At 38.9% G+C, this 17,168-nt stretch overlaps 1 protein-coding gene across 5 annotated transcripts in view; it reads left to right on the top strand.

Moving 5' to 3' along the window:
- AFG1L (AFG1 like ATPase) overlaps positions 1 to 17,168 on the top strand; it is a 180,525-nt gene that overhangs the window by 99,778 nt on the left and 63,579 nt on the right. For 4 of the 5 annotated variants that reach the window (XM_080664233.1, XM_080664236.1, XM_080664237.1 and 1 more), the window contains one exon: positions 15,989 to 16,071. The exons of the other annotated variant lie outside the window; for it this stretch is intronic. In XM_080664233.1, coding sequence (XP_080520359.1) covers positions 15,989 to 16,071 — 83 coding nt within the window. The remainder of the gene's footprint in view (positions 1 to 15,988; positions 16,072 to 17,168) is intronic. 5 annotated transcript variants of the gene reach the window in all.

Raw genomic sequence — 17,168 nt, 5'->3', positions numbered from 1 at the left:
AATTATGTATTGGGGGGGTGCTAAAACAGTTTACATATTATCTGTAAGTAAGTTTTATAGTTTTGATAAATTGTCTTCCATCAGCTATTTTGGAATTATATATTTTTAAAAATATACCCTTCACATACTTAAGTGCTTAGATTTCCCTCTAATTAATATTCTTGACATATTTTAATTAATTAATACTGCAGTAGTCATCAGTGATCTATTTCTTAATGTATAATCTATGAATCTATTTTTATAAGTGTTGCTATGCTTTATGTATTTTTATTCTGACGTTTTGATTCTGGTTAGACTTCTTTCAAGCCACAATGCTCTGAGATGCTTTTGGCTACTTAACCCATTTTGCATATTGTGCCATTTGTGGAATAAAGTAGCCTTTTATTCTTGAAGTTGATTTGAACTCTGAAAGGCAACACCTGAACATCTCACAAAACTGGATAATTATGGCTGATTGTGTTTTTCAGGTATAGGTCACAGGAAATTCATTTGGGGTAAAGTATGTACAAAGCTAAGAAATATGCAGATTTTCTGTTGTAGGATTGTGTAAAAATTATTTACAGTTAATACTTGCATAAAGGTTAGAAAGGTTGATGAAGTGATATTTAGTTTTGCTTTACTATTCACTGCATGTCAGAATGTAATTATGACTGATTCATGAAACTGTCTTAGAAACGAACCATCTTTATTAAAATGCTGATCAAGATAAGAGCTGACAGTAATAAAGAATAGAACATTTTAGTCTTATTGCTTTTGAATGATTGCTAATTACCCCAGAGGTCATGTATAGTGCTTGGTAGGATTCATTGACATTACTTAAGTCTCCTGTTTCAACAACATCTGAGCATGAAGACACAAACTCTGTGCACATCAAACAATAGTTTGGCTAAGTTTTTGAGGCTTCAAGACATCCAAGAAATCTTTTTCTGTTATAGTGAACTTAGCTTCTCTCTCTCCCTCGAAAGTATTGTATATTAGGGGTTCTTATTACAATATTCTCTCCTATTGACTATCTACACTTCCCCCATTTTTAAAAAAATTGACTTCAGAGAGAAAAAGGGAGAGGGAGAGATGGAAATATCAATGATGAAAGAGAATTATCTATAGGGTGCCTGCTGCACGCCCCCTACTGGGGATCAAGCCTGCAACCTGGCATGTGCCCTGACAAGTAATGGAACCATGAAGTCCTGGTTCATGGGTTAATGCTCAACCACTGAGCAACACCAGCTAGACTACACTTCCCATTTTTAAGTCGGTGTTAAATAGTAAATATAGGTTGTTAAAACAATGTCCTCTTCAAATAAATATACACACAAATATAAAATCAACAAGAACTTTGTTATGACTTTTGTTTTCTTTATTTGGATGTATTACTGCCATCACGGGTTTAATAATCATATTTATTATTTTGTTTTGCCTCAACTAGTATGAAGTGGGGATTTTCTTGGGAAAACTGGACAAGGCTTAGAAGGGAGAAGGGGAGGGCAGAAAAATAAAGCTAAAAATGGTTCCAGTGTATGTGGGAGAAGTTACCAGACATGTAACTAAATAAGTTATGAATAGTGAGAGCTGAAATATAGAACAAGGAATTTGTAGAAACTCTTTTTGAGAGAATAAAGGTAGTAGGAAAGGTTCTGGACTCTAAGTTATAACCAGAGCTTAGGAGAGCCTGTTTAACAAAGAGAAATATCCTCATTGTATGTGGAAGACAGAATGCAAACAGAGGGTTATACATATTAGACATTTTATAATTTGGGGAGTGCCTGGAAATAAGGATAATCATTCAAACTCTTTAACAACTGGTGCAGCTTTGACACACCAATTAGATGCTGGACTGTGAACAGTCAGTCGTGCCGTACTGGTGTGTGCTCGTGAGTACTAGCTTTGCCTGTAGATGAAAGTGTATGTGTGTGTTTACTCACAGGATGTCAGACTTTGAAGGAGCCTTAGAAACATTTATCCCACCTTTTTGTTGTATAGTGGAGGCAATTGAGGCTCATGCCTAAGATAATCTTGCCTAAGATCACCCAGCTATGGCAGAGCCAGGTCTACAACCCAAATTTCCTGTTTTTTATTGAGAGATCTTTCTACCAAACCATGTTGTACAGTGTGTGTGTGTGTGTGTGTGTGTGTGTGTGTGTGTGTGTGCGCGTGCATGCACGTATGTATGCACACATGTGCATTTTAACACTGCATAGTCATTGTATTTATATGTTATTTTACTGTCTTTGGGTAGAATTAATTATATTTTCAATTGCTTTTATCAATAAGGAACTCTTTATCTTTCTTTTATAAGGTATAACCTACCTTATTAATCTAGCTTTAGTCATACACAACGATAAATGTAGTGATAACCAAATCTCGTTTTAGCTAATAGCTTAGAATTTTCTCTTTAGATCTTTTATCAGAGATAAGAATAAGTTGCAAGATTTACTGAATTCATCTTCTTTCTCTTCCTCTTTTCATCTTCAGATAAAAGTGCTAATGAACAGTGAAATGACAAAAAGTTGAGCAAATACAATGATGAAAGAGCATAATCAGAGTTTAGGATATTTATAAATGCTCTCCTGGATACCAAAAGTCTTATTAAGAAAGCCTCTGAAACTAGACTACTTATTTTTTAAGTTAAATATTTTATTGAGACTTAGTTTTTCTTTATTATTCCAGAAGTTGTGATTATAGTATAAATGAATCACATGCATTATAGACTTCGTGTATTTATAGAATGGTTATACTTTTTTTAGATAGCAAAGTTATTGTTTACCTCTGATTATTTGTGTAGAAGAAGGAAAAATCTTGTGGATAAATTTACTGGATTTTGAAAACAATAGATATTGTAAAGCTGCGTATATGGTGGGAAGTTCCTGTTAGTCTGGAGATGAATTCACAGTTCCTTTTGTGGGAAAAAATGATAGCTTATAGGAGCTGCAGTTATGCTTTGGTGGTATAGTTATAAACAAGATTATTTTAAAAAAAATCAAATTAGACTTTATCAAACTTAAAAAATTTTGCTGTTCAAAGGACACCATTCAGAAACTACAAATACAAGTCACAGAGGAGAAATATCTTGCAGAACTTTCCTCTGACAAAGGACTTGTATTCAAATTACATAAAGAGTTCTTACAGCTCAATAATAAAATGACCCCTCAAAAGTTAAAAATGAACAAAATATATGAACTGACACTTCACAAAAGAAATACACAAATGGGCTAATAAGCACAAGTATAGATGCTCAACACATCACTCATCAGGGAAATGCAAATTATTCTTCAGAAATAAAATTATCCCCAGGTAAACAAAAACTGAGGAAGTTTATCATTACTAAATTTGCCTCTGAAGAAATGCTTAAAGAAATTCTTTAAACTGAAATGAAAAATGCCATGTGATATCATTTATATGTGCAATCTAAAAAGCTGAGCTCATAGAAAGCTGGAAAAAATGTATCTTTTCAAATATTTTTCTTCACATTTATTTATTTATTTAAATATATTTTATTGATTTGTTACAGAGAGGAAGGAAGAGGGATAGAGAGTTAGAAACATTAATGGGAGAGAACATCCATCAGCTGCCTCTTTTTTTAAAAATATATTTTATTGATATTTTACAGAGAGGAAGGGAGAGGGATAGAGAGCTAGAAACATCGATGAGAGAGAAACATCGATCAGCTGCCTCCTGCACACCTCCCACTGGGGATGTGCCTGCAACCAAGGTACATGCCCTTGACCGGAATCGAACCAGGACCCTTCATTCCGCAGGCCGACGCTCTATCCACTGAGCCAAACCGGTTTCGGCTTTCTTCACATTTATATATACATCTGTCTATGTGCACAAACATGTAGTTATGTCATAAATTAATGGGATAATAGTTTCATTTTGAATTGTGCATTTATCCCTTGGAAATAACCTGGAGACCTTTTGATATTAGATATAACTCTTGTTTTTTTTAAATGGCTGCTTTCTATTTCACAGTATGGCTGCACTATCATTTTTAAAATATATATATTTTATTGATTTCAGAGAGGAAGGGAGAGGGAGAGATAGAAACATCAATGATGCCAAAACCGGTTTGGCTCAGTGGATAGAGCGTCAGCCTGCGGACTGAGAGGTCCCGGGTTCGATTCCAGTCAAGGGCATGTAACTTGGTTGCGGGCACATCCCCAGTGGGAGGTGTGCAGGAGGCAGCTGATCGATGTTTCTCTCATCGATGTTTCTGACTATCTATCCTTCTTCCTTCCTCTCTGTAAAAAATCAATAAAATATATTAAAAAAAAAAAAAAGAAAAGAAACATCAATGATGAGAGAGAATCATTGATTGGCTGCCTCCTGCATGCCCCACACTGGGGATGGAGCCTGCAACCCGGGCATGTGCCCTGACTGGGAATCGAACTGCAACCTCCTGGTTCATAGATCAACACTCAGCCACGGAGCCACACTGGCCAGGCTGAACTATCATTTTTAAACTATTTTTGTATACTTAGATTTATTCTAGTTTTTACTTTTTAAATAATGCTTTAAAAAACCTACTTACAAATGGATTTTTAGTCACATGAGTCAGTGTTTCTGTAAGATAGATTTCTAGAAATGGAATTTCTAGGTCAAAAGTTCTATGCAATTAAAGATTTGTTAAATTTTGTCAAATTACTCTTTACTTGTGTATTAGCTAACATTAAAATTTAAATGGTGGAACTGAATTTCCAAATAGTAAGATGATATTTTTTAAGAAGCCACATTAGCCCTTCTGGAACACATGGAGTATTAATAAATGACAAGAAATCACGTGGAGTTGAGGTATGAAGCTCTGGGAATTTTATTGGATACTAGAGGCCCAGTGCATGAAATTCATGTATGGATAGGGTCCCTAGTCCTGGCTGGTGATCAGGGCCAGCGGGGTGATTGAGGGGCCCTGGCTAGCATCCACCTTGGCTGGCCTGTGGCCTGTGGGCTAGGGGTAGCTCCTGCATTGAGCGTCTGCCCCCTGGTGGTCACTGCACATCATAGCAACCAGTCATTCCACCTGTCATTTTGCTGTTTGGTCAATTTGCATATTAGGCGTTTATTATATAGGACTAGAGGCCTGTTGCTCGAAATTTGTGCACGGTGTGGGGTTCCCCTCAGCCCAGCCTGCACCCTCTCCAATCTGGGACCCCTTGGGAGATATAGCACTGCCAGTTTAGGCCCAATCCCGGGGATTGGGCCTAAACTGGCAGTCGGACATCTCTCTCACAATCCTGGACCACTGGCCCCTAATCGCTCACCTGCCTGCCTACCTGGTCACCCCTTACTGCCCCCCCCCGTCAGCCTGGTCACTCTCAACTGCCCCCCTCTGCTGGCCTGGTTGCCCCCAACTGACCCCCCGCTGGCCTAGTCACCCCTCACTGCCGCCCCCCCCCCTGCCAGCCTAATCGCCTCCAACTGCCCCCCCTGCCAGCCTGGTCGCCCCATGCAGCCTGCTTGTTCAGTCATTTGGTCGTCCCTCACTAACCCCCCTGCCAGCCTGGTCGCCCCATGCAGCTTGTTTGTTCAGTTGTTTGGTCATCCCTCACTAACCCCCCTGCCTGCCTGCCTGATGTTCCAGGATTGTGAGAGGGATCTGACTACCTGGTCATAGGCAGCCATCTTGTGAGGGTGTGAGGGTCAATTTGAATATTACCTCTTTATTATATAGGAATTGCTTGTACATATTAAGTCAGCAACAGCTTATTGCAAAATTATAATTACCAAAATGTTTATAGGTGGTGGAATTTTTGAACCTTTGAACTATGTCTTATTCTGAACATAGAAGGTATGTGTAGTGGCGAAGAGCACAAGAGTTCGGGTCTTCTGCCCCCTATGAGCAAAATAACTCTGGAGAAAAAGAGATCAGAGTATGTGATCCTTTTGAATCTCAAGTATTGCATTGGTAAATTGAGACCAATAACCCTACTTTTAAAAATTAAGTGCTCAATAAATGGTAGCTGTTGTTATTTTTATTCTTCTGTAACAATTTTATAAAGATAAGCATGATTAAATATTTATCTTTTGGAGTAAATGGCAGTGGGGCATTTTCTGTATAACAAATAGAAAACACGTAAACTCTATAGTATCCCATGACTCAAAGGTTACCACTTTTCTGATGAACAGAAACATCTCTTCATATAACAGCAGGATTCTTTGTTTTATTTTCTACCCCTATGCCAAAATAATTGGATAGTATAAGGATAAGACTATCAATTCTGACTTGCTCATCATCATGGCACATGGCTATTTAGGGTGCAAATTGGGATCTTAGATCATCCAAATTAATTAAGTCTTGACTTAGTTGACATCCAATATCTTGACCTAGTTGACAAAGTCAGTATAGATTCTTGTTCTCCACAATTTCCTACTTCCTAATAGTCTAAGGATGATGATGATGATAATAGATAGATAGATGATAGATATATGATAAATAGATAGATAGATAGATAGATAGATAGATAGATAGAATAGATAAGTTGGGATGTTATACACATAGTTCTAAGCTTAATGCTTTTTGATATCTTAAAAGTTCTATGAGATAAATAACTTTGGATTTAATACAGAGCCCAAATTTTCTAGAAATTGAAGAGAAAGGAAGTCATTGGGATTCTGAATAAGACATCTGGTAGCACAATAGCAGTTGCCACGGTCAGATGTTCCACCTTTCCTTTTATAGATGGTGAGAGTGGTGGTGTGTTTGAAGGGCCATGGTTCTGTCTCAGAGTTTCAAACACTGACAGAGAGATTCTACAATTGTTGTGCTAGGCTTCTGTGCTAAGTTTGAGCAGGTGTGCCACCACCAGGTGCTGCAAGCTGGTGCTTTGTCTTTTTTTTTTTTTTTTTAGTAACTTTGAAAATATTTTTGGTGACATATTCAGAAACTCATTATTTTAGAGGAATATTGGAATGTTCCACATCATAGTCATGCTCAAAAAAATAAGGATGTAACCTCATTTACAAGATGTGAGTTGAAAACCCAATTCTATAAACTTATGGTCATCTAGTTTGAGATGTACTGACCTGTATTTAAATCCTAAGTTACTTATCTCATAGAACTTTTAAGATATCAAAAAGAATTAAGCTTAGAACTATGTGTATAACATTCCAACTTATCTATCATATATCTTCTATCTATCTATCTATCTATCTATCTATCTATCTATCTATCTCTATCTATATCATCATCATCATCATCATCTCTATGTATGTAGGAAAAACTTGATGGATAAAGCTATAAGCCAACCTTTTTCTGAGAAGGGGATATACTTTCACGTTTACCTTTATACTTTTAAAAAATATCTATTTTTTTACTGATTTTAGAAAGAAAGGGAGAGAGAAACATCAATTGGCTGCCTTCTGCATGCCTCCTACTGGGGATCAAGCTCACAACCCTGGCATGTGCCCTGACCAGGAATCAAACTGGCAACCTCTCGGTACATGGGAGGAAGCTCAACCAACTGAGCCACACTAGCCAGGGCTCTACCTTCATACTTTTAATATTTGAATTTTTACAGTAAGCATGTTTCACATTTTTATTTTAAAATATACATTATTAAAGAATTCAGTAAAAAGATAGATCTTCACTATTTGAATATTTTATTTCTTGGAACTAGGAAAAGTATCAATTTTTTTTTCTTTTTTGCGTATGAAAAATGTATAGCCCAGCTGGTGTTGCTCAGCAGTTGAGCATCCACTCAGGAACCAATAGGTTGCCGGTTTGATTCCTGGTCAGGTCACATGCTGGGGCTGCGGACACGATCTCCAGTAGGGGGCTTGCAGGAAGCAGCTGATCCATAATGTTCCTCTCTCATCCATGTTTCTATCTATCACTTTCCCTTCCTCTCTCTCTAAAAATCAACAAAAACATATTTTAAAAAATGTATAAAACCAATCAGTTGAATATTGTAAAAAAAACTTCAATAATTTGATTCTTTAAATCCCTATTTAATATAATCACTTAGGTAAGATATAAAACTTTTATTTATGTGGTTGGTGGCTTTTTTCTCTTTTTCCAAATTTTCTATAGTAAGCAATATTACTTTTAAAATAAAGAGTATTTAAGGTAGGCAAATCTTTATTTGCAACAGATTATTGCATGCTCCACACTGGATCTTTATTATTTCAATTCTTGTTTATGTTGACGTTGATATATTGTGGTTTTAGAGGATTTTTCTCCACAGTATTTATTGTTCTTTTGTTCTAATTGGGAAGGGAAAAGTCAGAGTAGAAGCTATATAAAGCTATTTTGTGAGATGGTTATTACTCTAATGGTATTATTCAAAATTGCTAAAAATACACACAATAGGTCTTAAGGAAAATGCAAACTGCTGGAATATGCTTCTTTTAGTAGCACATTTTTCTTTCCAAAGTCAAAGGCCTTTGACTCTTGAGTGTGCTCCCAGGGGTGTGTTAACCTCCCTCCTTTTTCTCCCCAAGCTTCCTAATTTCATTTTTAGAGTGTGTAATTGTATTTGTCCTTTGTGTACATAAATAAACTATTTTAAAATAAATTTTGTTTGCTGGCTGATTAGTTTTATGCATTTGAATTGGATGATGATAAGAGGTCACAGGTCTTGTAATATTCCTGGAAATTAGGAAATTACGTAAGAGATCATGCTCCTTTGACTAGATTATCCTCAACTTGGAAATAGCTTAGCGTTCACCCTCCTACAACCTTCTGCAAAGTGTTTTGAAGACTCTGGTTTGAGTGAATAAAATCTGAAAATTGGAGGTTTATTTATTTTTTAAATATAAACCGAGTATTATTATTTTCCAGACAATTATGAGCTAACATTTAAGGGCTTTTGGATACAGTTCCTTTGCTGCTGATTAGGTATTCCTGGGTGGTGATTAGTGAATGTACAAATGCAATCATTTGGTAGGACTTAATTACTCATATGAGAGGGAAGTAAGTTACCCAGAAAGTGAAACTGAAGCTTGTATAGCTTCCATTAACCTTGTTTTTTTTAATAGAAAAAAAGAGAAGAAAAAAATGTTGACTAAATTAGGAATATTGAGCCATGTAAGATAAATTGTGGTTTAAAAGAAAGAGAACATTGGGAAATATATGAACATATTGCTGTACTATTTATTTTATTTATTACTAGAGGCCCATTACACGATATTCATGCAAGAATAGGCCTTCCTTCCCCTGGCTTCGCTACCGGCCACCCGGGAGCCTGCAAGTCCTTTCTCCTGGCCAGAGCACCGCTCCTGTAGCTCCCTCCCGCTCCCTGCCTGCATATGCAAATTAACCCACCATGTTTGTTGGGTTAATTTGCATACTCACTCCTGATTGGCTGTGGGCATAGCGGAGGTATGGTCAATTTACATGTTTGTCTATTATTACGTAAGATATTGTCTGTGGTACAAGTAGCTTATGAATAATTGGTCCTTACATACCAGGACAGATTTCCAGCAGAGAGAGAGAGAGCGAGAGAGAGAGAGAGAGAGAGAGAGAGAGAGAGAGAGAGAGAGAGAGGTGCTATTAGCAAGTGCCTCTCCTTTCTTTGTACTGGATGACTGAGCACCCACAATTATAGCATGGGCAAGGGAGAGGAAGTATTTTTTCCCAGGTTTAGTACTTTACTCAAGGCTGAGAAGAAGAGAGATATATGACTATACCTTTTATTCTTTATTTTTTAAAATTCTTTATTGTTTAAAGTATTACATACAGTATTCATATGTCTCCTTTCCCCCGCCTTTGACCTCTCCCCGTCCACCCCACCTTTGCACATGCCCTCACCTCCTTAGTGTCTGTGTCCATTGGTTATGCTTATATGCATTAATACAAGTCCTTTTGTTGATCTCTTACCCTCTCCCCCCTTCCTCTGCCTTCCCTCTGAAGTTCGATGGTCTGTTTGATGATTCTCTGTCTCTGGATCTATTTTTGTTCATGAGTTTATGTTGTTCATTATATTCCACAAATGAGTGAGATTATGTGATATTTTTCTTTCTCCAACTGGCTTATTTCACTTAGCGTAATGCTCTCCAGGCCCATCCATGCTGTTGCAAATGGTAAGAGTTCTTTCTTTTTTACAGCAGCATAGTATTCCATTATGTAGATGTACCACAGTTTTTTAATCCACTTATTTGCTGATGGGCACTTAGGCTGTTTCCAAATCTTAGCTATTGTAAATTGTGCTGCTATGAACATAGTGGTGCATATGTCATTTCTGATCGGTGTTTCTGGTTTCTTAGGATATATTCCTAGAAGTGGGATCACTGGGTCAAATGGGAGTTCCATTTTTAATTTTTTGAGGAAACTCCATACTGTTTTCCACAGTGGCTGCACCAGTCTGCATTCCCACCAGCAGTGCACAAGGATTCCTTTTTCTCCACATCCTTGCCAGCACTTGTTGTTTGTTGATTTGTTGATGATAACCATTCTGACAGGTGTGAGATGGTACCTACTTGTTGTTTTGATTTGCATCTCTTGGATAATTAATGACTTTGAGCATGTTTTCATGTGTCTCTTGGTCTTCTGTATGTCCACTTTTGAAAAGTGTCTATTTAGGTCCTTTGCCCATTTTTTGATTGGATTGTGTATCTTCCTTTTGTTAAGAGGTATGAGTTCCCTATAAGTTTTGGAGATTAGGCCCTTATGGGATATAACATTGGCAAATATGTTCTCCCATGCAGTGGGCTTTCTTGTTATTTTGTTGATGGTTTCTTTTGCTGTGCAGAAGGTTTTTATTTTGATGTAGTCCCATTTGTTTATTTTCTCCTTAGTTTTCATTGTCCTAGGACAGCTGTGGGCAAACTACGGCCCCGCGGGCCGGATCCGGCCTGTTCGGCTGTTCTATCCGGCCCGCAGAGCCGAAAGAGTGGAGCGTTCTCTTGCTCTCCCCTCCGCTCCTTCACCAGCAGCAGTGTTAACATGGCAACGTCGGGAAACACGGCCGCAGCTCCTTCTTCTGAGTGGGCAGATTTATATCCGCCCATTCAGTAGAAGGAACAACCTCTCAATCTTCCAGAGGCTCCTTGTAATGCCCGCGGACGCGTCCTCGGACATCACCCTGGAAATGCATAGACACGTTATTGTGGTGATGTACGGAGACACGCCCCTGGAGAGCACAGTATCAGAGCATTAGCTAAGAAGGAGACCAACAACACTGTTCCCACTGAAGTTGATGTTTTAAAGACCAAAAACCTTTCAACCCAGTCTACATTGCCATCTACATCTACGTCCTGGGCATAATTTGGAAGTTGCACTAAAGAAAATGTTTAATTTACTGTTTACACATTTTGTTCTTTTCTATTTGTTTTAGTTTTAAATTATTTTATTATATTTAAGTTTAATTTGAAAGGCTTTTGTACCTTTCCTTTGTTAGGCAATTTTATTTTGCCTTTGCCATCTTCAATATAAGGTATGTTATTGTGCTATGATTCCTCCATTTTTTGAAGTTTCAAATTATAATAATTAGCGTTTACATTCTTCTTGTTAAAATGTTTGAAATGAATAAAACTATTGAAATAATAAAAAAAAAGACCGTACCCTTTTATGTAATGATGTTTACTTTGAATTTATATTAGTTCACACAAACACTCCATCCATGCTTTTGTTCTGGCCCTCCGGTCCAGTTTAAGAACCCATTGTGGCCCTCGAGTCAAAAAGTTTGCCCACCCCTGTCCTAGGAGCTGTATTGGTAAAGATATTGCTATGACATATGTCTGAGGTTTTGCTGCCTATGGATTCTTCTAAGATTTTTATGGTTTTCCATCTTACGTTTAAGTCCTTTATCCATTTTGAGTTTATCTTTGTGTATAGTGTAAGTTGGTGTTCAAGTTTCATTTTTTTGGCATGTATCTGTCCAATTTTCCCAACACCATTTATTGAAGAGACTGTCTTGACTCCATTGTATGTTCTTGCCTCCTTTGTCAAATATTAATTGAGCATAGTGGCTTGGGTCAATTTCTGGATTCTCTGTCCTGTTCCATTGGTCTATATGTCTGTTCTTGTGCCAGTACCAGGCAGTTTTGAGAATAGTGGCTTTGTAATATAGCTTGATATCTTGTATTGTGATCCTTCCAACTTCGTTCTTCTTTCTCAGATTGCTGTAGCTACTCAGGGTCTTTTTTTTATTCCATATGAATTTTTGGAGAGTTTGTTCTAGGTCTGTGAAATATGCCATTGGTATTTTTATAGGTCGTCTGAAGCTAGGAGAGAGTGGAATGCATGTATTTGGGCAAAAGAGTGTTTTACTTTTATTTTTGAGTTTTTGGTGAGATGGGTTATAGGGCCTGAGTCCTGAGAGTGAGGCCTGAGAAGTAGGTTTGAGCAACATGGAATAATGATGAGCTAGGAATGTCTGTATGAGGAGGCCAACTGGCTGCTCAGGGCAAGCACTATAGTGTGCCGGGATTCTGTTAGGTTCAGGGGTTGTTCTTCACATATGGCGTTCAAAAGTTCAGCTTTGGAGGCTTCCTCAGAGGACCAGCTTCTACTTGGGGATTATTTTATACTAATCAAATCCACAATTGCTAATGTACAATTTACCCTTGAACAACATGGGTTTGAACTAGATCCTTTTGTATAAGTGGACTTTATTCAATAAACATTGTAACTGTATTTTCTTTTCCTTATGATTTTCTTTCTTTTTTTAAAATTGATTTCAGAGAGGAAGGGCGAAGGAGAGATAGAAACATCAATGATGAGAGAGAATCTTTGATTGGCTGCCTCCTGCACACTTCCTGCTGGGGATCGAGCCCATGACTTGGGCATGTGCTTTTGACCAGAATTGAACCCGGGACCCTTCAGTCTGCAGGCTGATGCTCTATCCACTGAACCAAACCAGCTAAGGCCTTATGATTTTCTTAATAACACTAGAGGCCCGGTGCACGAAATTTGTGCACGGGGGGGGGGTGTGTGTGTCCTTCAGCCCAGCCTGCATCCTCTCCAATCTGGGACCCCTCGAGGGATGTCCGACTGCTGGTTTAGGCCCGATCCTGGTGGGTAGTTAGACATCCCTCTCACAATCCAGGACTACTGGCTCCCAACTGCTCACCTGCCTGCCTTCCTGATTGCCCCTAACTGCTTCTGCCTGCCAGCTTGATCACCCCCTAACCACTCCCCTGCCATCCTGATTGATGCCTAACTGCCCCCCTGCCAGCCTGGACATCCCCCAAGGGGTCCCAGATTGGAGAGGGTGCAGGCTGGGCTGAGTTTTTGCATAGCTGTACACACCTCCAGTGCACAGATTTCATGCACCGGCCTCTAGTAAAAATATATTTTGGAAAAAAACTACCAATGAAATAAGATTACACACAAACATACAACTGCCCTCCCCTGCAGGCTTGATTACCCCCAACTGCCCTCCCTTGCAGGCCTGGTCCCTTCCAACTGCCCTCCCCTGCTGGCCATCTTTGACCACATGGAGTTAGCCATCTTGTGTGTTGGAGTGATGGTCAATTTGCATATTACTCTTTTATTAGATAGGATAGAGGCCTGGTGCATGGGTGGGGGCCAGCTGGTTTGCCCTGAAGGGTGTCCTGGATCAGGGTGGGGGTTCCCTTGGGGCATGGGGCCGCCTGGGCAAGGGGCCTGTGGTGGTTTGCAGGCCAGCCACACCCCCCGGCGACCCAAGCGGAGGCCCTGGTATCAGGGATTTATTTACCTTCTACAATTGAAACTTTGTAGCCTTGAGCAGAAGCCAGGGCAGGCCAGGGCAGGCGGAAAGCTTGGCTTCCTCCATCACCGGGAAACCCAAGCCTCCTGCTCACTCCGTGGCCACAGCCATTTTTGTTGGGATTTATTTATCTTCTATAATTGAAACTTTGTAGCCTTGAGTGGAGTCCAGGGCCAGTCAGGGTGTGCGGGAAGTTTGGCTTCCTCCATTGCCGGCAAAACCCAAGCCTCCTGCTCGCTCTGTGGCTGCAGCCATCTTGGTTAGGTTAATTTGCACACTCGCTCCTGATTGGCTGGTGGGTGTGGCTTGTGGGTATAGTGGAGGTATGGTCAATTTGCATATTACTCTTTTATTAGATAGGATTTTCTGTAGCTTACTTTATTGTAAAAGTAAAGCATGTGACATATAACTTACAAAATATGTGTCCATTGGCTATTTATGTTTATGTTAAGGCTTCCAGTCAACAGTTGGTTATTAGTAGTTAAGTTTCTGGGGAGTCAAAAGTTATATGTGGATTTTGGACTGGGATCAGTACCCCTAACACCCTTGCTGTTTAAGGTTCAACTATATAAATCAAACTGTCGTACCTACTTCAGCCTTCCAGCCAAGACTTCTGGCTCTTCATTCCTAGGGTGATGAACTGTCCCCGTTTGCCCAGAACTGTCCTGAACTAGCACTGAAAGTCCTGCATCCAGAAAAACCCCTCAGTCCCAGGGGGATGGTTGATCACCCTATTTTACTTCCCTGAATCTGTAGCAGCTGCAGGGTGGGAGGAGGGGAAACACATTCACTGCCACTGTGTACAGTCTCTTCCCTGTAGTGCAGATGAGAAACAGCCCATAGTCCTTGCATAGCTGTATACCCCAGGATGCAATTTCAGGGAGGAAGATATTGCTACATCTCACGTGTGCCCAGATATTACTGTTCTGATTATCTATTGCTGCGTAACAAATGACCACAAAATTTAGAGGCTTATGACACTGTTACTTCATTATCTCTCCTGGTTTTTGTGGATCAGGAATTTGAGAAACCCTCAGCTGGCAATTCTGGCTCCCTCAGTACCCTAGTGGCTACAACTAGAACAGCTGGGGACTGGTCAGACACCTCTCTGTTCATGTCATCTCAGGCCTCTCCAGGTTGGCTATGGTATGGGCTACTTTAAGCTCTCTCAGGGCACTGTTGCCTCCACACAGTTTGATATTTACTGACAGTTCAGGGTTCAAGAGAAGTGTTCCAGCCACCAAGTAAAAGCTGCCTTGAATGTCATCTAGTAAATTGCATAACATCATTTTCACCACAGTTACAGGATTCAAGGGAGGGGAACACAGATCCAACTTCTTGATGGCTGGGATGTCAACGGCGCAACATGCTGGGATGGAGAGATTATTGCAGCCATCTTTGGAAAATACAATTCGCCACAATCACCTTGGCCCCAAAATGCAGTTTTTCATTAATACTAGTAAGAGTAGTGAAGTTGTTAAAATACAATTTTTCCTCATGAATTTTCATAAAGCAATTTTCATTTTGAATGAAAATGAAAAGATCAGCCTGTAAATATTTCTTGAATTGTTTTGAAATCTCTTGCTCACCATTTGGACTGAATAACTATCTGTATCTATCTATCTGATATATATACCTTTCAAAATAAAGCCAACTGACCAAGATAAATGTAGCAAAAGTTCATATGCTTCTGTATTAATAGTTTTAGGGTGTGTGCGATGTGTCCATACACACAAGCACCCTGGGGAGGAGAGCATAGAAAGGGAAGAATAATTGGGAGGAGAGAAGGACATCAGTGGCACAGGCTGACTCAGGTTGGAGGGAGGTGCTCACTGCAGGAAAGAGCTCTGAAGACTTTGATGGCTGGAGAGGGAACTAAGGTCAAGGGCAGAAGCATTTTGAAGTAAAGGGCAGGAGTACATATAGCATCACTTGAGCATGGTAATCTGGTTTAAAATGTGAATGCTAACATTCTGGCCCAACTTGCTTAGACTGTCTCTCTCTATTGTGACTATAAAGACCCATGAGTTATTCTTTTTGATAGTCTCTAGCTTCTTACTACTGGATAATAGAAATCGGGATTTTTAAAAAAATGTGAAACAGTTACATGGGGGATTTGCCGACAGCATTGTTTTCACAAAGTTTCAGGAAGGCATGCTGCAAATCTTAATTTTTTAAACTGATTTTTTTTGGCTTGATATACCAGTATATTTAATATTCAAGTTTTGTGATTCTTACATGAGTGCTATTGTTGTCCTAAACTCATTATTTTGTTTAGAAAAATTAAAAAAATAAGATAGCAGAAAGATTATAATTCTAAGCCACCACTTGGTTAAAAAGATGTCATCTGTGTTTGGTTGTAGGAGTACTGCAATACGGTCCAGCTGGACTCTGGGATAGATTACCGGAAAAGGGAGCTTCCCGCTGCAGGAAAGCTCTACTACCTGTAAGTTTGTTCTTGTTTAGGTGTTAATTTTGTAAGTTTGCTATCTAATAATTAATCAGGGAAGGATCAGAAAAATAAGCAGGTTAGTTATTAGAATGGGAAAGGCTAGTTTTGAAGCCTGTGATTTTTAAAATACAAGGTGTTATAATATTAACTACTTTCAACTGTTTTTTGCCATCCACATTTGCATGATTTATCATGTGTGATTGGATGAAACCCTAATTAGTTTTTGGGGGAGGAGTGATGACAGATGGTTAGGAAGTAATGAGTATCCTCTTATAAGACACTCTAGTATTAAGAGAATATCTTTATTGTGCTAAAGTAATTAATTATTTGTGCACATCTTCTGCCAAATGTGCCATTTCCATTCCCCGAAAATTGTTGTTTTATTTTGTCAGACAACCTGTTTGTATTTATCATTGTTGATTGACTTCCATACATAACTATGTAAAACATATATACACATATATACACAAGTATGACTGGATATGCATTTTGTCTTTTAACAGCTAAAACTTTCCTTTGTAGGACCAATTTATAAATAATGCATATCTTAAGCATGTGCAGTTAATGCTGAAAAACATAGTTTGTTTTAAAATGTTATTTGTGAGAACCTGAAAAGGAAAAAGCGCTTTACAAATGCAAACTGTTGTTTCATGTATGCTGTCAGTGTTGGGCACATTGTGGATTCCCAGTAAATAAATCTGTCTATAAGGCAGCGATGTCAACCTTTTTCATCTCACGGCACACGTAAACTAATTACTAACATTCTGCGGCACATCACAAAATATGTTACTTTTTGCTGATCTGACAAAAAAAGATATAATTTTTTTTTTTTCATTCACGCCAGGCAGCCATTATTGTGTTGGCTGTTGTCATTTCTTTTTACTTGACAACCTAAGGGAAAAGCGGTCAGTGCCCCTGACTAAATAGTCAGGTATTACATATTTTAAAAATTCTTGTGGCACGCTCGTGTGCCACGGCGCGTGGTTGAAAATCGCTGGTTAAGGGCTAATTGTGACTTAACTCAAAGGCATGTTTCTGCTAATTTAAATTTTGATGACAGTGTGCATATGAAAGGCTCAGAAAGTTCTCAT

This window comes from Plecotus auritus, assembly GCF_963455305.1.
Source record: "Plecotus auritus genome assembly, chromosome: 4".
NCBI lineage: Eukaryota > Metazoa > Chordata > Mammalia > Chiroptera > Vespertilionidae > Plecotus > Plecotus auritus.
Note: the sequence above shows the minus strand (reverse complement) of the source record. Positions and strands in the feature narration are given on the sequence as shown.